General features: G+C 32.7%; 1 protein-coding gene across 1 annotated transcript; it reads right to left on the bottom strand.

Annotated features, from left to right (window-relative positions):
- Positions 1-6,852: 6,852 nt before the first annotated feature.
- On the bottom strand, positions 6,853-20,771 carry LOC139524154 (uncharacterized). The gene is made up of 4 exons (XM_071318763.1): positions 20,651-20,771; positions 19,130-19,156; positions 16,728-17,138; positions 6,853-7,388 (listed from the first exon to the last, which is right to left on the bottom strand). Exons 1-4 carry the CDS (start codon positions 20,727-20,729, stop codon positions 6,973-6,975), a joined length of 933 nt encoding a protein of 310 aa, XP_071174864.1. The 5' UTR covers positions 20,730-20,771; the 3' UTR covers positions 6,853-6,972.
- Between the last annotated feature and the right edge of the window lie 4,698 nt (positions 20,772-25,469).

Below are 25,469 nucleotides of genomic sequence, written 5' to 3'. Positions count from 1 at the left end.
ACATAGTGAATTATATTTTTGTAAAAAAATAAAAATTGGATATGTCTTTGAGCATGCATATTGACGGTTCGACTTTAGTTGATTACAATGACAGGAGTGTATATTAGAAAAATATGTCCCATCTTCTACCTTGTTAAAACGTTGTCGCCCCCTTAAAGTTCTCATGTGGGACTGTTACCAAACGTAATTTTTCTAATGCAATTAAAGCTAAATATAATGTCGAAGATGCCATATCTGGCATATTTGAATATACCATTGTTTTCGTCAGCTACATGTTAACCGAATCATATTTGAATGTAATTGATTCACATTATTAACATATATGATTATGATTATATGAACTTCTGCTTCTGCTGTGTAGACGTTGCCAGTTGATATTGCCACACATACAAATAGTTGCCGTATGTCACGAATTATTCGTCATTTGAAGAAATAAGATTTTTACATACATTAAAAGTCAATCAGCCAGCCTTCAAAGGCTTACGGAGCACTGTCAATTAATATCTTAAATCAAAATAAAAGATAAATTTTGAAAATTTGTATAAATTATACCAGATTGAATTCTAAAATTCTAGAATTTGAGAGAAAATTTATCAAAATACACCATTTTTTCTATTTATAATGAATCTTATTTGGTGGTTCATTCTCTTCGAGTGTCCTTGATGAGTCTTGCATTTGGCGTAAAATTAAAAGCCTAGTTTCTTTGATGAGTTTGCAAAAATAACGTTGACAACAAAGCAGTTTTGAGATGTCTAGTAAAGTATTATAATTATAAATCTACTTGTATATCACGATATTTTCTTTCAATAATAACAATTCTTTCATCAAAAACAATTCTTCGTTAAAATTATTCATATTACAGTATTACGATGAATCAGTTTAGTAGAGAAAAAACAACGAATACTGGTAATCCATTCATGGCACACAATAATTACTTGCACTGTAAAACACCCACAATAATGCAAAGGAACATTACTTTATTGTTTTTCTTCATTTGATGGGACAGTGAGGCCATCAACACGTTGTAAAACAAACAAAAAACTACAAGTATAGACGACCCTTAGCACCGGTTTGATCGGAATTCTTTGCAAAATGATTCGGAAAGATTTTGTAAGAAGAAACACTATCAAATAACGCCCGGTCAATAAAGAGCATGTCCATACTGGAAGGAAGAAGATTCACCTCACAATGAGTAATACATATTAATATTAAAAGACCTTCAAACAAAAACGGTTGTTGACATCCTTGACACAGAAGACTTGTGATAATATATTTTGTGTTAGCGAATGATTATCAAATAGCATTCAGGAGTGGTTGTTACCTATTCTCCGTATTAAATATAGACATCTATTTATACGGAAGGTTAATATAATTATCCAATACACATTATCAAAACTTGGATAGATCATCAACATTATGTACTAGTTAGTATGCTGGTATCACCATGATACATTTAATGACTTAATAAACTGGACCATGTTGGAGAATTTAAACAATATTTGATCTTTAAAATACATGTCTGCTATAATTGTGCTAATTCATGCTGTGGAAATGTCACACACAATTATATAATATCTGGACAAACATTTATATTGGATACTTTCAAATTTGATATGAGAAGCAGTCTTTCCTTAACATGATTTTTATTTTCACAGCTTATAAGAAGAAATATCTTACATAATCATATCTATAGTTTGAAGGATGTAAATTTCTCTCTAACTCTCGGGACTGTAATATATTGACTAGCTTTAGAAACTTGTTATGCATTTCTCGCGGAAATCTGTCAAGTTCAATCAAATTTATATATAACTTCTACTTTTTCTTACAAAGGCGCATTCATCATAACCTTTCAATCATTCGTTTTATAAAAACAGTGTACAGTAGCCTTCATTTGTCTTAGAATCCAACACATTGATAAGTACAGTAGTTGTCGTTTGTTTATGTAATTTATACGTGTTTTTCGTTTCTTTTTTTTTTTTTTATTTTATATAGATTAGACCGTTGGTTTTCCCGTTTGAATGGTTTTACACTAGTAATTTTAGGCCCCTGATAGTTTGTTGTTCGGTGTAAGCCAAGGTTTCGTGTTGAAGGCCGTACATTGACCTATAATGGTTTACTTTAATTTGTAAAATTGTTATTTGGATGGAGAGTTGTCTCATTGGCACTCACACCACATCTTCCTATATTAAAACTGGTTTAAACGGATACTCGTCTCAAATCAAGCCGGATTCCGACATGGCTACTCTACCACAGATCATATTTTTTTCTTTATATGCACTTTTAGAACTTCTCGGGGTTAAAAAGAAAAAGCTTTTTTGCGCTTTTGTAGATTTTGAAAAGGCGTTTGATTTTGAACACCGTAATTCTTTATTATATAAACTCCTTTTGAACAATGTAAAAGGAAAGTTTCTCAGAGTTGTTAAAAATGATGATGTTAAATCAAGTATTGTGCTAGTGAAACTGGTGTTAGACAAGGGGAAAATCGTTCTACTCTGTTATTCCCTCTATATTTGAACGATTTACAGCAGTATTAAGAAAATGTAAACATAAGTGGTGTACAATCTGTAACATTAGAGATTGAAAATGAATTTAATATCTACCTAAAGTTGTGTGTATCATTATATGCCGATGATACTATATTACTTGCTGAATCAAGTTCAGATTTACAGTTACTTATAAAATATTTTTCACAGTAATAGTATTGTAATAATTGGAAATTAAGAATCAATGTTAGGAAAACCGAAGTGATGGTTCTTACAAGAGGACGAATATCCAATAATTTGAAATTTTGAATTGAAAATGAAGAAATAGAGACAATTAAACATTAAGGTTTATGTACCCTTCTGTAGCCATTTTTGTACGAACTTTTCAAACTTCAATTGTATCAAAACTACAGATATAATTAATAATAGAGATAAGCCATTTTGTACATATTCCAAGGGGAAACTTGATGCAAAGCATTATATTTTACTGTTCCATTGCATTTAATAGAAAAAGAGGACTTTGTGGCAAATAAATCAAGATTTTTATAGAAAATCCACAGCCTTTATCCTTGTACTCTCATATTTGGCAATTTGATGACTGATAGATATAGGATTATTGCATGCAGTGCTAGCATTGATTTCCTTAAAACAAGTTTATAAATGTAGTTATTGGTTAAGACAAGTATAAATATGGCCAAAATCAAGTACACCTTTTAGGGTGCGCTCGACTTTAGTGACTCAGCACGAGGTGTTTTGGAATTTACAGGTTACTTAGAACTTTTTGTAAAAAATAAACACTAGCACATCATAGACAATCAAGTGAGTAATTTATGTTTCAAATTTTATAACAAAAATCTCTGTATTAAAAGCTATGGATTTTCTATAAAAATCTTAATTTATTTGCCACAAAGTCCTAGCTCTTTTTCTATCAAATGCAATGAAACAGTAAAAAATAGTGCTTTACATCAAGTTTCCCCTTGGAACATGTACTAAATGGCCTATCTCTATTATTTATTATATCTTAAGTTTTGATACAATTGAGGTTTGAAAAATTCGTACAAAAATGGCTACAGAAGGGTACATAAACTCATTAAATGTATCATGGTGATACCAGCATACATACTAGTACATAATGTTGATGATCTAGCCAAGTTATAATAATGTGTATTGGATAATTATATTAACCTTCCGTATACATAGATATCTATATCTAATACGGAGAATAGGTAACAACCACTCCTGAATGCTTTTTGATAATCATTCGCTAACACGTAATATATTATCACAAGTCTTCTGTGTCAAGGATCTCAACATCCGTTTTTGTTTGAAGGTCTTTTAATATTAATAGGAACTAATCATTGTGAGGTGAATCTTCTTCCTTCCAGTATGGACATGCTCTGTATTGACCGGGCCTTATTTGATAGTGTTTCTTTTTACAAAATCTTTCCGAATCATTTTGCAAAGAATTCCGATCAAACTGGTGCTAAGGGTCGTCTATGCTTGTAGTTTGTTGTTTGTTTTACAACGTGTTGATGGCCTCACTGTCCCTTCAAATAAAGAAAAACAATAAAGTAATGTTCCTTTGCATTGTGTTTGGTGTTTTACAGTGCAAGTAATTATTGTGTGCCATGAATGGATTACCAGTATTCGTTGTTTTTTTTTCTCTACCAAACTGATTCATCGTAATACTGTAATATGAATAATTTTAACGAAGAATTGTTATTGATGAAAGAATTGTTATTGATGAAAGAATTGTTATTATTGAAAGAAAATATCGTGAAATACAAGTAGATTTATAATTATAATACTTTACTAGACATCTCAAAACTGCTTTGTTGTCAACGTTATTTTTTGCAAACTCATCAAAGATACTAGGCTTTTTATTTTACGCCAAATGCGCGTTTCTCCTTCGCAAGACTCATCAAGGACACTCGAAGAGAATGAACCACCAAATAAGAGAAAAAATGGTGTATTTTAATAAATTTCCTCTCAAATTCTAGAATTTTAAAAATCAATCTGGTATAATTAATACAAAAAACAACAATCTGTAAGTAAACAAGAAAGACTGCAAAACAAAACCATCAAATTAAAATCACCTGACATACGACACGCATTGGACGAATTTGGGAAGATTTAACAGGTGTGCAACAATTAAAACGTATGTTGAGGAGAGAATTTAGGAAAACAAAAATGCTAATTTGCAGTATCAGTAAAAACATTATTTGGAATATTTGAGATGTATTTAGCTATTATTTAAGCGTACCTGATGAATTTACATATTAATTAATAAACTCATACTCATCATAGATACCAGGACTAAATTTAGTATCTACGCCAAACGCGCGTTTCGTCTTCAAAAGACTCATCAGTGACGTTGAATCCAAAAAAGTTAAAAAGGCCAAATAAATTATGAAGTTGAAGGGCATTGAGAACCAAAATTCCTAAAAGTTTTGCCAAATACAGCTAAGGAAATCTATGCCTGAGATAGAAAAGCCTTAGTTTTTTCAAAATTTCTAAAATTGTAAAGAGTAAGTTTATAAATATAACCATATCCATGACAATTCATGTCAGCACAAAAAGTGCTGACATGTATAAGAGAACTTTGAACGCCTGAAATTGGTTGCCACCCAGCACTATCATTCGCTCACTAGTAATATTCTTAAATACGAACATTTTCTTTTCATAAATTTATTTTATTACGCAACTGAGGTGATAATTCCTCCCCCCAGAAAAAAGTTTACCGTGCGTGGATGGATTTGATTGTATTTTATTTTTTTGTCCTTTTGTTTGTATAGTTTGTTACGGTTCTTATAAATCAGCAATCATATATTCGACTGTATGAATATGTTCCTGATGAAAGTATACTACAAAAAGCGCGTCGAACGCGTGAAAATAAAGAAATATTGTTTTCACTACATTTTAAGTAGAATAACAAAAAATAATAAATAACCAGAATTAACAATTAACCATAAAACGGAAAAACATTAACAAAAAAAACAATGATAACTTTTTCTTTTGCACTAAATAAGACTCTGGTGGTATAACCAATAAAAATTAGATATTGTTTTTCATATTCCTTATTGGATTCAATATTAAACTTTGAAAGTATCTTAAAAGTGTTTGCTTGTTACGTTTTTATTTCATTTATTGTTAATTTTTAGTCATCATGGTCGTAACAAATCAAAGTCCAAAAAATATCATTTATAGATCCACCCACCGCGACATGTTTATTTATTAATCTTCCTGTAAAATATAGCAATGAAACTAACGATTTATATACATGTGTTGTGTCTTAAGCAGTTTCCTTTTTTTATTGTCATTGAGAACGCTAGAGCAAGAGCTAAATCTATAACAATTGGGAGTCAGGAATTTACATTGTTTTACAAGACTAATTACATGTATGACCAATTGGGGCTTAGAAGACATTTAAAGTCTTTATTCGCCAATAAACTTACAACACCGTGGGAAAAAGAAAAAAACACAAAAGATTAACAAATGAATACAAAACACAACATAGAAAACTAATAAAAACCAGCAACAAAAACCCTATCAAAACCTGGTGTGTTTTCTGATGCCCCTGCCCAAAAGGTACCAATCGTCGTGTTAACAATGTAAGTACAACCCCGTTGATAAGTCTTATTTAGTCGGTCCCATTTGGGAAAAAAGGACAGGATTGTGGTTACAACGATAAGAACATATGTGTCGTCATCTATGAAACAGATATTACATAAAGTTCCCCCAACTCGTGTAATTTCGAAGGGATGACTTCAATTTTACTAACTAGAACCCTTGTTTTGTATGGTTTCCTTGTGAGTAGCAGCAACCCTGTGTTAAAGAAATCAAACACAGTCAATAGGAAACGCAAACCTTAGAACATAGTATCGAGTGGGAGATATGAGCTCAAATACAGGAATGTTGCAACATTGAAATATGTAAGTTGAAATCATCTTTTTGTCGTATAGGTTAGATCTCACTCAACACTCATTGATTTTTCATCAGTTCAAGTTACTAACAAGTTTGACACATAAAAAATAACAAAAGGACATGAAAGATTGAATGTGTCCAAAGAGCTTTTCTGGAACGCTCAAATACCAAAAATTAAATATACAATGTAAGAAAGGTTCCATGTAAAGGCCGTGCTTTGACCTATAACGGTTTACTTTTACAAATTGTGACTTTGATGGAGAGTTGTCTCATTGGCACTTCTTCCACATCTTCTTATATATATGATACAAACTTTGTCAGTACTGACTACAGATGAGACGCATTTCCTCTTAGACTAGTAGTGAACAACAGCGGTCAGTGAAATGTGAAACGTTTTGCAACTTACAATTTCCCTTATAGGAGGGAGAAAAACAAAAAACAAAGATTAACAGAAAAATTTTAATTCTTTCAACACGATAACATAGTTTCACTCTGTTTTATGGCTTTATACTAGTCCTTATGGAGTCAATGTCAAATAGGTGCTATCTATGATTTCAATGAGATCTCACTTGTGTGTCGACTTCAAACTATCTGTATGAGAAGCAGGTTTTTTAATTGTTTGGTTCTGAACACTTAATTTTGAGGATCTTAAACAATTTTTCGCAATACACTCTTTTCGTTTTTTCGGGTCCGGTAACTCTGAGCATACTTTACACAAGGCATCAGTCAATATTGGAATGACTTTTTCTGGATTATTTATATCAATCTTTCTGGCAAGGAGGTATTTCTTCACATTTGCATCAATTTTCGCTTTGTCAGCCTTTGACATTCCAGTCGGTATAGACTTTTGCAGGCAGAATTTCTTCTCGCATTCAAGTTTCTTTTTAGCGTCCGTTAATTTTGAACATGCCTGACACAAAATATTTGTCAGTTCTGCCACAACAGCTTCTCCTGGGAAGTATTTTGGGAAAATGCTTGCACCTGGAATTTTTAACGTAAAATGGTCAAATCAATTATAAAACATAAAAGTATTTAGTGCAAATGGAAGATTACAAAAACCTAGGCCTATGTGACAGTTCAATTGACTACAACAACAATTACACATGTACATGCATCGACACGTGCCTCCTCAAAAAGAACAAATGCAAAAAATAAAAAATATATAAGTTTGTTCCGATTATTATTTATATATAAATATACTGGAAAACATAAGTTGAACTTGAATTACTGAAATGTATACGGTACTTATATTGTATCCTCATAGGCTCCACGGTACAGCTGCCTGTATAGGTTTTAAAATTGCTAAGGCGTTTGTTTAAGGGGAATTGAACAGGGAGTACTGTTAAAAATATTCAAAGTTATAAATTATTATTCAAAATGTTGGCTTGCTGGATCGCCCTTTCAAAATCCGGCAATTGAACCATATGTGTTAAACACTGCTGACACGTAGACTTAACGAGGTTACTTAAGTTATAAAAATAATATTGGACTGTGAAAATAACACGGCCGACACTCGGCTAACCGAGAGATTGGTCGGTTAATCTGTATTGAGTATGCGGCTATATCGGCGGTTGGTCTGTTAATCGGGTTGGCTAAAGTCTGTTAATCAGGTGTTATCGAGAAAATCATTGAAAGTTCAGCATGTTTCATTGTATAATTTTCTTAATATATTTTCATCATAAAAAGTATTCATGTCTAACAAAACAATTCAATGTACTGAATTCAATAGTGTAATTATTATTTTTCTAGCTTCGATGTACGATCTATAAAATGAAAAGGCGGGTTACTCATCAATAAATTTATACACATTTTACACGCATAAAATGTACACAAAATGACACATTGGTTAAGTTTGCTTGCACTCAATATTTTGAACATCGAAATAAGAAAGGCATTATGTTTGTTAACCATATTGATATCATTGTGTGAAAAATCTACACGAAAATCTGTATTTTGATGACAGTTATCAATTTTTATTTAAAACCTGGTCTGTTAATGGGTCGGATGTATGAAACACGGTCTGTTAATTGGTCTGTTAAGAGTTATGAATGGCAATAAAAGTATAATTTTATTGCTACATGTATATGGGCTGTTATCGGATCAAATGAGTAGGCTCAAGACGAGCGGCTAAAATATACGAAAACAACACATGAACAATGAAACATAACATATACGGAAACAACACATGAAATTGAAAATTGATAAAAATTGTTTAAAAAAGTGTAATATTAAAGTAAATTAAATATTAATTTCATCCAAGAATGATCAGATATATCATAAAATTGAGAATGGAAATGGGGAATGTATCAAAGAGACAACAACCGACCATAGAAAAAACAACAGCAGAAGGTCACTAACAGGTTTTCAATGTAGCGAGACATTCCCGCACCCGGAGGCGTCCTTCAGCTGGCCCCTAAACAAATATATACTAGTTCAGTGATAATGAACGCCATACTAATTTCCGAATTGTACACAAGAAACTAAAATTAAAAAATACAAGGGCCAGAGGCTCCTGACTTGGGACAGGCGCAAAAATGCGGCGGGGTTAAACATGTTTATGAGATCTCAACCCTCCCCCTATACCTCTAGCCATGTTGATTCTGTTTAATTGTCATGAATGACACAAATTTGTCATCTACATTGGTAACCAGTATATAAATCAGAGATAAACGTCGTAATGTAACCAAACATTAGTAAGTAAAATATATTGGGATGACAAAATATGAAAAATAAAGAAAGAATAATGAGTAAGATAAATAAAATGTAGAAAAAAATGACATAACAATTTAAAGAATACAGAAATAAACAATACCCCCAATCCGGACCCTCATGGTATACACGAAAATCTGGATGGAAACGCAGAATATAGAATAATATATAAAGACAGTAGAATTTGATACATTGCTAAAAACGAGAGAAAAATAATAATACACACATGAAACACCGATGGCTGTTGAAACAGTAACGGATTGCGTGTACTTATGTTGGTGACAAATTCTAGAAGTTTACATGCGGACAACTATGGTGGCAGGTTAATGCCATTTTGCGTTTTAGCGTTTTAGCCTTACATATTCTATCTGGCGGAAACGCGAAATTGCGAAGTCGAAAACGCGAAAACGCGAAAACGCGAAACCGATTTCTCGTTTTCGACTTCGCTTTTTCGCGTTTTCGACTTGGCGATTTCGCCTTTTCGCGATTTCGCCCTATAGAATATGAAAGGCGAAATCGCGAAAACGCGAAATGGACTTCACCGGCCACCATAGACAGCTGTAGTTCTCCTCTGCACTTATGTAGAAAGGAACTAAACGGAACAAAATGATTTAAAACTTAAAATAACCAAATGTAGCTGCATTCGCTCCTTTCCGTTTACGTCTTTAGAGTGATTTGTATACAACATATGATTAAGTAATAGAAGAAAAGAACCAATTGGAGGATGCTGACGAATTAAGGTTTAACGTCCAGTGACACATATCATGTTCATATGTGAACGAGAACACGTTATATGTACCCAGTGTTGTATGAGAAAGACACTTTCAGTCGGAATTGAGAACGTGCTATTTCGAACAGTCACAAAAATTAAGGCTGATTGAAAACGTCAATAAAAAAGTCATGAATATTCCAGAGGCCAATCCATATCCCGCTATATTGAAGTGACACACCCTTCAATAAAATGCAAAAAAAGTCAAAATAAAAATGCTCTTTCTAGGATACTGTGGCACCGTATTGTCATTTTTGTTTACTCAGGAACATCTCATTCTTAAATTTTTCAAGGGGACAATATAAAGGTAGCAAAATTATTGTCGTGGCTAAACAACTCTTAACTAACGCAATTTCAATTGTCCAACCCATTAACAGACTTTATTCCCATAATTTTCACTAAAACGTGGTATTATTCACGTTATTTTACAATTATGAAATATTTACTAATGTCAATTTATTTTTTAGAACCACAGTACTACTTTTTGTCATTTAAATGATATCTAAATTTGTTTGTTTCGCCTTTTATTAAAAAAATTGCTATGCGTATAAGCATAAATACGACATACTTGCGCGACGCCTTTTAGTTTTACTGAAAACTGCGCAGACTAAGAAATGTTTTTACAAGTGCAAAATGTTCTATGATAGATATCATTTTGTCAGACACTTTTCTTTTTTTTTATTTGGTTCTTATAACATGCCAAAATTCTGTATATTTAATAGAGTTTAACATTAAATTAAGCGTTTTACTCTTAACAGACGTATAACCAACCCGATTAACAGACCAATCGCCCATATAGCCGCATACTCAATATAGATTAACCGACCATCTCTCGGTTAGCCGAGTGTCGGCCGTGAATAAGATAGGCTATATATAGCTACGGCGTCAGGCTACTCTAAATGAATCTAAACTGTTTGTATAAATTACCTATTGTCAACATGTAATTATAATCGTGATCATTTTAAAATCTCTTTAAATGAACGACTTTAAAAGCTTATGGTACAATCCAAAACGTGGAACGATTGATCTTAATTCTCAGAAATTTAATAAATATTCAAAATATAAAACATTTTTAAAGTTTAGATTAAATAAAAAAAACTTCAAAATCCAGAAAAGCTAATTCATGCAACATTGTTTTCGTTTTAAACGTTATCCGCCGCCAATATACGTTCATCGCTGTCGAAAAATCAAGTCTAACTGATATTCCCGCAATTCCAGAAGCCCGTGCTTATCTAAGCAAGTATGCGGAACGTTTTGTGTAAGGCACGAAAAGGGTTATTCAACTGATTTTTTTATAAAATTCTTTTTCAAGGAAAAAACAAAAATATATGAAATTATATACAATTTTACACAGCAAAAGGTGCAATAGGTTAAAACAGATATTTCATATCTTCTTCTTCTTATATATTACGTATTAAATTCCAATTATGGAACACCTTCTCATTGGAATTAGTTCCCGATGAGGAGTTATAAAAGTTTGTCGCACACATAAAAGTTATCTAGTGGATAGTTTTGCGGTGTCTCGTAAATTATACCACAACTTTCGATGAAACCCTCTGCAATAACCTCAATTATCATCTTCAAACTTGGCAGTATTAATCTTCGGTGATGAAAATGTTGGTTTGAAAATTAGAAAAAATGGTAATCTCAAATCAACAAATTACTTATCCCTTAAATACAGGGCCGTAACTACATTGAGGCAAATGAGGCAAATGCCTCATGCTGGAAATTTCAAAAAAAAAAAGAAAAAACAAAGAAAGAAAATTTAGTATTTTAATCAACAACAAAACAAGAGGCTGTCACAACGACAGCAAACCGGATTTATTAATATTTATTTGTGTCCTGGCAATATCACAAGAACCATTACTGATGAATGGTGAAAGTGAAAATCGTCAATATCAAATTTGACCTCCATTTTGTCATCAGTATCAACATCTTAAAATTTGAAAAGCTTAGATTGAATGGTTCATGAGTAAATGCAACAACGTGAATGGAAACGCCATTTCACAATCTTTCAAGAACCATAACTCCTGAACGGTAAAAGTCAAAATCGTCATTATTGAACTTGACCTCTAATTTGCCATCAGTAACAACATATAAAAATTTCAAAAGCTTTGGTTGAATGGTTCATGAGTAAATGCAACAACGTGAATGGAAACGCCATTTCACAATCTTTCAAGAACCATAACTCCTGAACGGTAAAAGTCAAAATCGTCATTATTGAACTTGACATCTAATTTGCCATCAGTAACAACATATAAAAATTTCAAAAGCTTTGGTTGAATGGTTCATGAGAAAATGCACGGACACGACTGGGAACACCATTTTTCAATCTTTCAAGAACCATAACTCCTGAACGGTAAAAGTCAAAATCGTCATTATTGAACTTGACCTCTATTTTGTCATCAGTAACAACATATTAAAATTTGGGAAGCTTTGGTAAAACAGTTCATGCGTAAATGCACGAACACGACTGGAAACACCATTTTTCAATCTTTCAAGAACCATAACTCCTGAACGGTAAAAGTCAAAATCGTCATTATTAAACTTGACCTCCATTTTGTCATCAGTAACAACATATTAAAATTTGGGAAGCTTAGGTAGAACAGTTCATGCGTAAATGCACGGACACGACTGGAAACTCCATTTTTCAATCTTTCAAGAACCATAACTCCTGAACGGTAAAAGTCAAAATCGCCATTATTGGACTTGATCTCCATTTTGTCATCAGTAACAGCATATTAAAATTTGGAAAGCTTAGGTAGAACAGTTCATGCGTAAATGCACGGACACGACTGGAAACTCCATTTTTCAATCTTTCAAGAACCATAACTCCTGAACGGTAAAAGTCAAAATCGCCATTATTGAACTTGACCTTCATTTAGTTGTCAGTAACAACATATTAAAATTTTAAAAGCTTTGGTTGAACGGTTCATGAGTTAATGCACGGACAACATTTGATTCCCGCCCGCCCGCCCGACCGACCGCCCGCCCGACCGCCCGCCCGCCGTACATCCCCAAATCAATAACCGACATTTTTGTCACAAAAATCCGGTTAAAAATTAAAAAAAATTATCTGTATCAGCTCCTGTGGATAAAACTACATAGCTGACATGGTTTAAATTAAAGAAAGACCACCAATTTCCCGGTATCAAATCGTTTGAAAAAACAATGTACTGCCATATGACCTTTTACATTGAAGGGTTAAACTTGCATTAAGTCGTGTTTAGACAGAAAATAAAGGAATATGGAGTAAACTTGCACGGGACCTAATCGCATACAAGGTCAATGCATAGAAATAATACAAATGATCAATGGTTAAAGTTTTATTCCTGTTCTTCATCTTGATAGTTGCTGGAGGGTCTTAGACTTCAATAATTATAAATACCGTAAAAGAAGGTCAAGATGGTCTCTAGTGTCGACTTAAGCAGTACTAGTACTTAAAGTATAATACTGCACTGTTACTTTATTTAAATCTAGTCATAACAAATCCCCAAAGTCAGCACAAGACACGAGCAGACAGACAGACCCGGTATTACTGATTATGAGAAATAAGATTTTTACTTTATCCTACATATCGGTGTTGTCCCTAAAACCTAAAATCTTAAATTACATTAAATCTATGTTTTCGCTTTGAGACCAGAATATTGTCGAAAAAATAGCTAAAAATTATTTGCGTTTCAATGTAAGAAAGAGTCCGTGGAACGCTCAGAATGCATGATTTTGCGTTATTCTTCTCAGAGCTTCTGGGGGCCTTGAGCGGCCCCCAGATCCCTCGCCAATTTTTTCTCGCCTCGCTACGCTCCGCGAATATGTTTTGCCTCACTATTAATAGAGGCTAGTTACGGCCCTGCCTTTTGTTGACACATGCAGAAATGATTAAAAAGGTGACATAAACGCCAAACTTACACAAGAGAATGATAAACATACAGAGGTGACTTCCAGACTCTTATATAATTATTATGAATCAACTAAACGAACTACAATCTACACCCCTTTCTGAAAGAACCGCTGATGGTAAATGTACAACAGCATGACGTCTTTGTCCCCTGACAAGCTGACAAAACATAATGTGGATTTCAACAGAATATTAAGCAGGCAAAGTAACTCACCTGCTTGAATGAAAAAGTATATACATTTTATGGATTCAAACCCATATATATATATATATAGTATCTATATTATATACATTATACATAGAAACTTAAGCAAATCAAACACAAATAGATCAAACATTTAATCCTGATTTAAAAGAAAAGCGGCTTCAATATTAAAATTCAGTATTTTCTTCTTGAATCCTACTTTTATTCAAATTTCAGATAATATGAAAAAAAAAGATGTGGTTTGGTTGCCAATGAGACAACTCTTCACAAGAGACCAAATGACACAGAAATTAACTTCTTTAGTCCCCATACGGCCTTCAACAATGAGCAAAGTCCAAGTTGTTGTTCAACTGAACATTTATTCCTAAAGGAAGACTTAAATGTTGGACAAAGTGAAGATTAAATGCAGCTGAAATTGTAAAATAGCAATTTAATATTTGCTTAAATTCATTTATTTTGTAAATATGAATTAAAATAAACTTTCTTAAATTCAGTCTTAAATGTCTAGTAAAATGAAGATTATTGAAAATTAAACTTTTGAAATATCTATATAATGGTTGATTAAATTTTCTTAAATGTCTTGTATAGTGAAGATTATTTAAAATTAAACTTTCAAAATATCTATATAATAAACGTTTGATTAAATTTTCTTAAATGTCTAGTATAGTGAAGATTATTCAAAATTAAACTTTCAAAATATCTATATAATGTTTGCTTAAATTTTCTTAAATGTCTAGTATAGTGAAGATTAAATTAAAATAAATTTTGAAAATAAGTATTTATATTTGCTTAAATGCACATAAATTTTAAGTAAAACGAAGATTAAATTGATGTATTCTTGCTTAAATTAAGAATTTTTATGCAAATATAAATTCATTTAAACTTACTTAAACATTAAATTTAAGCTACCATAAAGGTTGATTTAAACCACAATTAAATGTAGCAATTTAATTAGTAGCTTAAATTTAAATTAAACCACAATTAAATGTGAAATTTAAATGATAAATAAACTTAAAGTATACATTTAAAATGGGAATTTATCTGTAGTTTATTTAGGGTATAATTACAAATTAAATATATGGTTTCATGCAGTGAAGATGTCAATACTAACATCAATAACTCTACCAGTAAATCGTTAAGAAGTTAAACATGTAAAGTAAGCAACAATAGAAGATAACTGATTGTAATCAAGCGTATGCTACAGACAAATATAAACAGGTGATAGCCGTACAATTGCCGTGCAACAACAAAAAACTGATAAAATATGTCAATAAGTTACTGAAAGCAAGTATTTAACAAACAATGTTTCATTCTTTTAAAGATTGATGAAAAGAAGCCCTTAATATGTACATGTACTTATTTATCACGGGTTATTTTACTGATTATTTCCAGTAATTTCTCGTGTGTGGAAAAAATAAAAGACAGTTTTGTCTTGAACTATAGTCGAAAATCAAGGGACGACAACTACAATGTATGGTTTCGGACCAGGTGGTTGAAAAGCTTGTATGGCAACAAATAATGAAAGTTGGTAAAACACAAGGTCAATGTATCCCATTAAAGATATGTTGCAACAGAAGAATCTGAGCGTTTGACATGATAATCTCTTAATCATCATGGTTTAAATATTTGTTTTCATACCACAGGTGCAAAATAAACGAATAACTAATAAAACAAGAAGGTATAAACATGTTAAATCGACTGTATATTTGAACAAATACTGAGAAAGACCTGTTTTCTTAGTACATTTTATCTTTCCAAATGACATCGATCTAATTCTTAATAATCCCATAAATTTGTATTGCACTATTTTTTTAATTTTAACTTTCAAAAGTTTACATTTGACGTCCGCTTATACTTATTTGCTCACCGGGGCCCGAATGTCCCCATGTGAGCTCATGCCATAACTTGCCGTCTGTCGTTGTCCGTCGTCTGTCGTCGTAAACTATTTCAAAAACTTCTCCTCTGAAACTACTGGATCAAATACCTTCAAACTTTAATAAATGTTCCTTAGGGTATCTAGTTTATAAATTGTATCGGATTCCGAAGTTTTGATTCATCGATAAACATGGCCGCCATAGCTAAACATATCTACATAGAGGTCAAATGCAGTTCTTTAGAGCAAATATGGCATGGTGCAAAATTGTTCAATTGGTCAAAATCTAACCGGTAAATGCATTTATTTGCTTTTGACGAAAATATGCCAGTTACAATGAACATTTAAATGGAATGTTTAAGCCACTCTTTAATATATATTGAAAAGCAAAAATAACCATTGATGAAAGATTTTAGCGAAAATATAGAAGGTGAGCGATTAAGGCTCTTCAGAGCCTGTTGTTTGTTATTGCTATCTAACGATAAAAAGGTCACTGTAGTATGAAATTGTGAATAAACAGCCCGTTTAATTGTTTTGAAAATAGGATAGAATGAGAAGTTATGCTTGTTGTCTGTAATCTTCTAGTCTGTACTTATAGATTATCGTTGGTTATCTCAACGAGATTGATTTTCTCGCTTGAGCCGGTTACAGCGAAAGTGAGAAAAGCAATCGAGTTGAGATGACCAATGATAATCTGTTTATCGCTTTTTTACCTATGACGATGTTGTCAATTTCATGCCAATTTCATTAGCAACGCCACGTGGCTCCTTAGTTTCTAGCGATAATTTTCCATCTCAAGCGAGTAGCATGATATGAAAATTATCACAAAAAAAGATGCACAAAATAGCGATAAAAAATTTACTTACCTTGCTTTGTAAGACTTGGAGAGAGTCCAATCGGTGCCGCTGTCCCCACACAAAATTTCTTATTACATTCTTTTCGTTTGTTAGCATCCTTCATTGTGGAACATGTTTTACACAAAGCGTCTGTTAGTATAGGCAGGATCGTTGGTACTTTTTTCGGATCCCCTTTATTATCAATTATGTATTTTTTTATCTGTCGATCTAATAAGGCTTTGTCAGCATATGACAGTTTAGATGTCGAAGTTTGTTGCAGGCAATGTTTCTTTTTACATTCCAGTTGTTTTGTCTTGTCTTTAATTACGGAACAAGCTTTACACATCATATTAGAGAGCTCTGCCACTATTACAGGAGGTGGGAAGCGATCTGGTAGGCCCTTGATAACTCCTATCTCACCTGATATTTTCAAGTCTGAAACTGTAAAATGCTAAGTTGGATAGTTTTTATATGATATCAATTTTGCCAATATAAAATTCATATGTCATTGTTATAAAATGTAGCAAGATTAGTTCACGTAAACAAATTATCTTCATTTTTGAAATGATTAATTTCATTCTTCGAGTGGCTTATTTGTAATTGGTGTTTAATATTATCACAGAATTGTGTCTTTGTAAATTATATATGTATATTTATGTTGTGTCCAAGCATTCATTTTGTACAAATTACAATACATTTTGACCAAAACAAATACAAGCAAACATTTTTTTTTTAATTCGACTTAAATTCGTGGGAACACCTGTACTGTGGTCAGCACCCTTATCTGTCCGACAATATATGTATGTGAACAGGCCTTGCGACTATTTCCCAACATTTATTTTTAATTTGATTTTGCACTTGTCCACTATATATGTTAAATTTTAAATGTCTAGAAGTTTTTTTCTGGAAAGGTTTGTGTTTGATAGACGTATAGTGATCTGCTGCATAAAAAAAGTCACATGATTTTAGATAACTCCTTGTACGTTTAGATTATCATTTACAATGAATCATTGTTGTTTTTAAAGTACGTTGTTTACTCCTCTAGGAAGTTGATGACTGACTTGTTACTTGCTTAACCTTTAGTCGTAATTAGCCTATGCATATTCAAAACTACATGTATATATAAACTGCTATCAATTTTTGCAATAGATGCATTGGGTTCGATTAACTTTGGACGGTATTGGGTGAAGGTGAGAAAATATGATTGCCACAAAAAAAAACAATGGTGTTTTGGACATTTAGACCTCCAAACGACTCCTCTAAGAGACATTTAACATACAAATCTAGTTGCACTCTCCCTGCAAGAATCATTGAATTTAACGTTAGCACCAACGGACATCCATACATTCCGCACAGCGAAACGGACCCCACACTTTGACAAAGGTTATACTACTAGTGAGAAGACCGAATTATCATATTTGTATATCCAAATCACATTTACTGTCTACTACAAGAATATATTAGCTGCATATATGTTTTATGTTATTCCAGTATGAACAAAATAACATGAATTATAGGTCAATGAGTAAGGAACCCAACGACACAAATAACAAAAACGACCAATGCCAGTATTTCTGTGTATTTTTACAGCTTTGGGTCTGGAAGTAATTTCACATACTTATAATTGACATCAAATCAGTAATAACGGAATGATCGTCTATATGATTTTTTGAAATATGCAAACCTTTTTAACTGAATGCTCTCCTGGTAAGAAAAGGGACTGAGCGTAAAAACAAACACAATAATGCGATTTAGAAAACAGTACTTACTAGCCCAATTTTAAACGTCTCTGAATGATATTCATTATATAGACTCCTTTTTAATACATGCACGTTATCTTTTTTGAAATGCAAATGTATACAATACTGTAGTGTTACTATCTTTCTGATTATGTAATTACCCTTGTTTTGATTCAAGGGCTGCTGTATTGGTCCCGACGGCCGTAGGACCGAAGGCGAATACTGCAGACCAAAAAAATATAAGGCTAATACAAAATCAGCAAGTTACGGTAAATAATCAACAGTCCGTATGACTGGAAGTAGCTTCTGTTGGTCTATATGACAGTATAGTAGCTACAGTTTGTCCATATGACAGTTAGTATACATAGTTGGTCAATATGACAGGAAGTAGGTACAGCTTGTCCGTATGGTCAGTCAGTTTGAAAGGACGTATATACAGCTGGTCCCTATAATAGGAAGTAAATATAGCTGGGCCGTATGGACAATACTTATTAACTGGACCAAACAGCCATATTAAATGTATGGTTAATATGAGATGATCTTTTGAATTCCATGTTTAATAGCAGAGACATATTATATACACATGTGTATACATGTATATGTCTCTGGTGTTAGTCATGCTGATTTTATCATTAAAGGTACAATTTTTACAGATAATTTAATAATTATAAAAGGTGTAATTACTATACTTACCCTTTCTATTCAGTACATCCGATGAAACTAAATTAAAAGGGTAAAACATATAATTCAAATGTGTTCATTTTTTAAATTGTGTGTATAAAGCAATTACATTCAATATTGAAGCAGTTTCTCGAACTTTCACTTAAGAATTATTTGTAACAAATTCCTTTCACGTTCCATGTGGTAGATGTATATTTTTTAGGTATGCAAGAATAACAAGAATGTGTCCCAAGTACACGGATGCCCCATCCACACTATCATTTTCTATGTTCAGGGGATCGTGAAAATGGGATAAAATCTCTAATTTTATGGCATTAAAATTATAAAGATAATATCATAAGGAACATGTTTATTTTAATTGTGTAAAGATGATCGGACTTCAACTTCATCAAAAACTACCTCGACCAAAATCTTTAACCTAAAACGGGACAGACGGACGGACGGACGCACGGGCGAATGAACGAACGAACGGACGAACGAACGGACGAACGAACGGACGGAGGCACAGCCCAGAAAACATAATGCTTATAAATGTGGCTTAAAAAAAGTTAATCATGTGTCAATCAGACAGCAAATCAACGAAGCAAATTTAAACATTTAAAACGACTAAGTACGCACATACATGTATTTCAGTGTATTTCTACAATTTTGGATTTGGTAAGTCATAATATTGCACAATCACATCGAAGATACAATAACGGAACGTAAAACTTTGTTTATTTTGGCATGCAACATTTAAATTTTTCAGCTGAATGTTCTTAACAGATGATTGATAAAGTAAAAACGGACTGATAGCAAACACAAAAACAAACATGTAACCTGGAAATTAATAAGTTCTCCCATTTCTAGTACCTTTGCTATTCATTTAACAACTAAATAATGTATCTATAATATTTCATGCTTTTATACAATAGTTCCTCAGAATCCTGATTGATTTGCATAAAACCAGTTAATATAAAAAAGAAGATGTGGTATGATTGCCAATGAGACAACTATCCACAAAAGACCAAAATGACACAGACATTAGCAACTATAGGTCACCGTACGGCCTTCAACAATGAGCAAAGCTCATACCGCATAGTCAGCTATAAAAGGCCCCGATAAGACAATGTAAAACAATTCAAACGAGAAAACTAACGGCCATATTTATGTAAAAAAAAAAAAAAAAACAAAATGAACAAAAATAAAATATGTAACACATAAACAAACGACAACCACTGAATTACATGCTCCTGACTTGGGACAGGCACATACATAAATAAAGTGGCGGGGTTAAACATGTTAGCGGGATCCCAACCCTCCCCTAACCTGGGACAGTGGTATAACAGTACAACATAAGAACGAACTATAAAAATCAGTTGAAAAAGGCTTAACTCATCAGATGGACAAAAGTAACATTTTTTAATATATTCAATCGTAATACTAATCTAATGTAGGACAAGTTGAAAAAAATCATCCCTTTGGAACAAATCTTAACGTAAGTAGTTTTGTGCATACGAGCCCGAAACTTGTAAAATACTAAAATACACTTACCTTTACTTTTCGGTACAGCAGAGGAAACTAAATGTAAAAGGCAAAATATAAAAATGTATGTATACATTTTCTTGTACATTGTAATGTCCGTATTAACCAAATGCGAAACTATGGACAGGTTTCTGGGACTTATATATTATTTCCTGAAGTTTCCCTTTACGTAACATGTGTCAGAGGTCTTTAATAACATGCACGTTAAGGAAATGTATTAATTTCATGTTTCCTGTCCGTATTTAAAGAAAATGAAGAAAATAAATTAGGACACTATTTACTGTTGTCAGTTTAATAGACGTGGAATGAGATATTTTGACCTCTTAAAACACCATTAAGTGGTTAGCCATGTTTTCTTTAACAGTTCAGAAATGTTTATTTTTAGACCGGACTTATTATGAAATGAGGGAAATTTGTAAAACCATTCCAAACGTATTTGTTACTTTTTTTTATCATGTTTATGTTATGTGATTAGAAATACAAATAGCAAGTTTATCATAAATGACGTCGTTTCTTTATATATTTATACATATACCAAGGTCATTAGAAAAGTTATTGATATTTCAGTGTCCTTGGTATTTTTATAACGCAAATTGGAATATTTCTTTTTTTTTCTGGCGAGAAACAAATGTCAATATTTTTTTAGGAAATCAGGGCCGTAACTACATTGAGGCAAATGAGGCAAATGCCTCATGTTAGAAATTAAAAAAAAAAAATTAAACAAAAGATTATCTTAATATCAAATTGTTTTCACGGAAAGTGTTTAGCAAGAATCAAGTTCTCTTCACTCTCTGGTGTCGAACCTGCATGTTTTTTGTGATCCATGTTTCTATTTTACTTTCAGTTTTCAGAGTTGATGGTCTATTGTTTGTACTTCTATGTGACTGTCCTGGGTTTGTCTTTTGTTCATTTATTGTCCTACTTTATGACTATAGTCAGAGTGATGACTTTCATTTGTAAACGTGTGGTTTTGCAATGTTGCATGCCCACCGTTGTCAAGATATTGTGCGAGAAAATATTTTAAGAATATACAATGCTACAAGACACAGAAAAAAAACCCGGTCGTTTCTGCATGGAGAATTGAACTTGATATCAAAGAATACAAAACTGGCTTTTTTGGGGGGGGGGGGGGGGGGTAGATAAAACTAGAAAGCTGACATGGTTTAAATTAAAGTAAGGTCACCAATTTCTAGTCCTAAAAAATAACCATAGTCTAAGCACAATACAATTAAGACAAAAACAGACAGACAGATCCTGTATTAATGATTATGAGAATTACGATTTTTGCTTTATCCTACATATCGGTCTTTTAATGTTTTTCATAAAACCTTATAGTCTTAAATCACAATGAATCTATGCTCTTGCTTTGAGACCAGATTATTGTCGGAAAATAGCAAACAATTAATTGCGTTTTAATGTCAGAAAGAGTCCGGGAAACTATCAGAATGCAAGATTTTTCGTAATTTTTCTCAGAGCTTCTGGTGGCCTTGAGCGGCCCCGAAACCCCTCGTCAAATTTTTTTTCGCCTCGCTCCGCTCGGCGATTATATTTTGCCTCACTATTAGAAGAGGCTAGTTACGGCCCTGGAAATGAAATGTATAAGAAAAGGAACATTAAACTATTTTAAAGATATATTTGAATAAACAATTTTGCTTAGTTCCTTTTATTACCTATTCTGACATCGGATTTGGACTTCTTTAAAACTGACGTTCACTTTTCGTATAGCTGTGTGTTTGTTTATTCTACATTGGCTAGAGGTATAGAATAGGGGCGAACGATACAAGAAAGACAGTCAAACTCATAGATCGAAAAATAAACTGACAACGCCATGGCTAAAAAAGAAATAGACAAACAGACAAATAATAGTACACAAGACACAACAAAGAAAACTAAAGATTAAGCAACACGAACCCCGTCAAAAACTGGGGGTGACCTCAGGTGCTCCGGAAAGGGTAAGCAGATCATGCTCTGCATGTGGCACCCGTCGTGGTGCTTATGTTTTTGGAAGAATAGTCTTCCTTATATTTTTTACAGTTAGGTGTTTTTTGCTTGTGAGAGAGCTGCCTACTTATTTGTCTCTTGTGGACAGTTGTCTCATTTGCAATCATACCACATCTCCTTTTTTATATTGACTGCAGGGTTTGTTACTCGTGCTGTGTGGATTCAGTAGAATGTGACCCCGTGCCTGTAGTGTATACCCTTATACTTTTACAGTTAGGGTTTTTAGCTTGTGAGAGAGCTGCCTACTTCATACCACATCTTCTTTTTTATACTTATTTGTCTCTTGTGGACAGTTGTCTCATTGGCAATCATACCACATCTCCTTTTTTATAATAATTGGATAGGTCACATTCGTGAACAGGGTGTTGAGATCTCACAAAACATGTTTAATCCCGTCGCATTTTTGCGCCTTACCAAGTCCCTTTTAATCTTGTATGTTTTCAATTTTAGTTTACATATCTATTTTGGAGTATATATAGTCTTACATCCATTTTCACCGAACTAGTACACATTTTTGTTGAGGGGCCAGATAAATCCCGCATCCGGATTCGGGATTTTCCCGTTGTGTTTAAGACTCATTGGTCGGGATCTTGTCTCTTTGACAGATTTCCCATTTTTTTCTCAGTTTTAATTCAAAATATTAAAGTAGCTGTGTTATCAAGATGTACGTGTATATAATATGGAATTTCGGCATTATATTAGGCCTTGCTTTTTTAATTCATAAACTAAAAAATAAAATTTCTTTTGTCTAAAAGAATTACCTTTGTATTACAGATAATTGTTACCCTTTTGTCTATTATTGAAGACCGCAATCTGCATTCTAAATTTATTTTCTTTTTTTCTGGTTTTATAGGTTGCTATCTTATTTCAATTTAGTTTTTATCTCTTATATTCATATTAATAAGACGAATAAAGGGATGCAATTCATTTAGTTTTGACAATGAAACCATAAACTTTGTCACTCAGAAAATATTATTGAATGCAAAAATGTTATATCAAAAAAGAAGTGAACATCTACATTTGTTTTCCGTGATGTCAGGTTGTTATGCACCTTGTCCGATAATGGTCCGTATTTGGCAGGTTGTTTTGCGCATTGCCCGATAATGGTCCTTAGTTGGCTGGTTGTCCCTATTAAACATGTGTTCTCGTCATTTTAATCGTCCTGAATATGTATGAAATATTTGCCACTGGACGATAAGCAACCAACAAGCAATAAATCTTCATTTTGATTTTTATATCCACATTCATTTAAGATATTTAAGTTTTTTTCTCTCAACATTTCACATTCAAGTTCCACTCAGATTATGTATACCTACAGCCATGTATCACCATCACTGCTGGTGATCCGATGGATAAATCTTTTGTAGAGTTGTCACTGGCTCAGACGTACTTATATATATATTTATAAACAGGATGTCGACGGTCGTAAAAGAGAAAACCTGCAAAACTAATGCATGAAATAAATGTTGTTTCAGTGCTGTCTTTTGAAAATGTCAAATCTTGGATATCATGTTTGGAAAACTTTCACACAGCAGACCATATCGTTCTAGGTCAAATTGGTGGTGAAAATGGTAAACTACGTTTATTTATAATTACATGTCATGAAATACAATTACAATTTCACAGCAATTAAATTGTATCCTTTTAATCTTGCTCAAATTTCGGACAGTATCTTCGTGAATGGACATTCAACCAGTTCGAGAATATAATTTTTTTAAGTTTGATATAAAAAATTTCTTCACCTTTCTTAAACATGTGTAAGTTGACTATTCGATGTATTTTGATTATTTCTGTTGTTCGTTTACCGTGAAATTGAGGTATGATACCAAACATCTCTTTTTAAATTAGTTTGTATATGAAAAAGTTACAAATGTCAGTTTCAATACTTCATTTAGTTTTTCATAGTAATAAAAACAAGTTAATAAATTGACATTTTTTTAAACAAGGTTGAAATGTGTTGGAGGCTACAGATCAAACAAGATATAAATTACTTCCGCATTGCACGTTCTAATTCGGGAAAATAGACACGCTATGAAATTAAAAGTCTTTATACAGATGATCTTCATTAAATGACGAATAATATTTACAATGTTTCTTCCTCATTTATATTCCTGTCATTGTTCGAATATGAAAAATGTTGCACTATAAAAGCATGCGTAATATATTGTACCACGCGTTGTATTATTACCGTGAAAGCATTAAAAAAGATACTCTTAACAATAGCAATTCATTTCATGCTGAGCCAATATTAAACAGTACACTTTATTTTCTCTTAAGTGGCTATGAGGTGTCAATTTTGAATGACCTCACGTGAATTTGACAGTGACAACACAATATATTTGGTGACGAATACATGTATACTAGTTATATTTGGTTTTTTTCTTTAATGAATTTATTGGTCTCGTTTGTCAAGTGGTCTAAAAGTCTAAGTAGTTCCCCTACTGTATCACAATGTATCATTATCCTGTAAAAGGCGGCAAGGTCAAATCCAGTACGGTGCAGCTGTGTTCGACTTCAATTTGAACGGGTTTAACATGTTTTGTGGGATCACAACTCCCCCCAATTTTTTTTACCTCTAGCCAATGTCGAAAAAAAACCAAAAAAAAACCCAGCAATACGCACAGTAAAACTCAGTTTAAAAGAAGTCCGAGTCTGATGTCATAATAGGTAACATAAGAAACTAAACAACAATGATGTGAACAAAAAAAGAAGATGTGACAGGATTGCCAATGATACAACTCTCCACAATCGACCAAAATAACACAGAAATTAACAAATATAGGTCTTCAACAATGAGCGAAGCCCATACCGCATAGCAAGCTATAAA

This window comes from Mytilus edulis, chromosome 5 (assembly GCF_963676685.1).
Source record: "Mytilus edulis chromosome 5, xbMytEdul2.2, whole genome shotgun sequence".
NCBI classification, from domain to species: Eukaryota; Metazoa; Mollusca; class Bivalvia; order Mytilida; family Mytilidae; genus Mytilus; species Mytilus edulis.
Note: the sequence above shows the minus strand (reverse complement) of the source record. Positions and strands in the feature narration are given on the sequence as shown.

What these genes read in the sequence shown, in the direction of transcription:
- LOC139524154 (XM_071318763.1), bottom strand. Translation starts at nt 20,729, where the DNA reads ATGTACAAGAAAATGTATACATACATTTTTATATTTTGCCTTTTACAT. An exon ending in TGCTGTACCGAAAAGTAAAG is followed by an intron (nt 19,157 to 20,650) that starts GTAAGTGTATTT and finishes CTTTTAATTTAG; the next exon opens with TTTCATCGGATGTACTGAAT. An exon ending in GGATGTACTGAATAGAAAGG is followed by an intron (nt 17,139 to 19,129) that starts GTAAGTATAGTA and finishes AGCATTTTACAG; the next exon opens with TTTCAGACTTGAAAATATCA.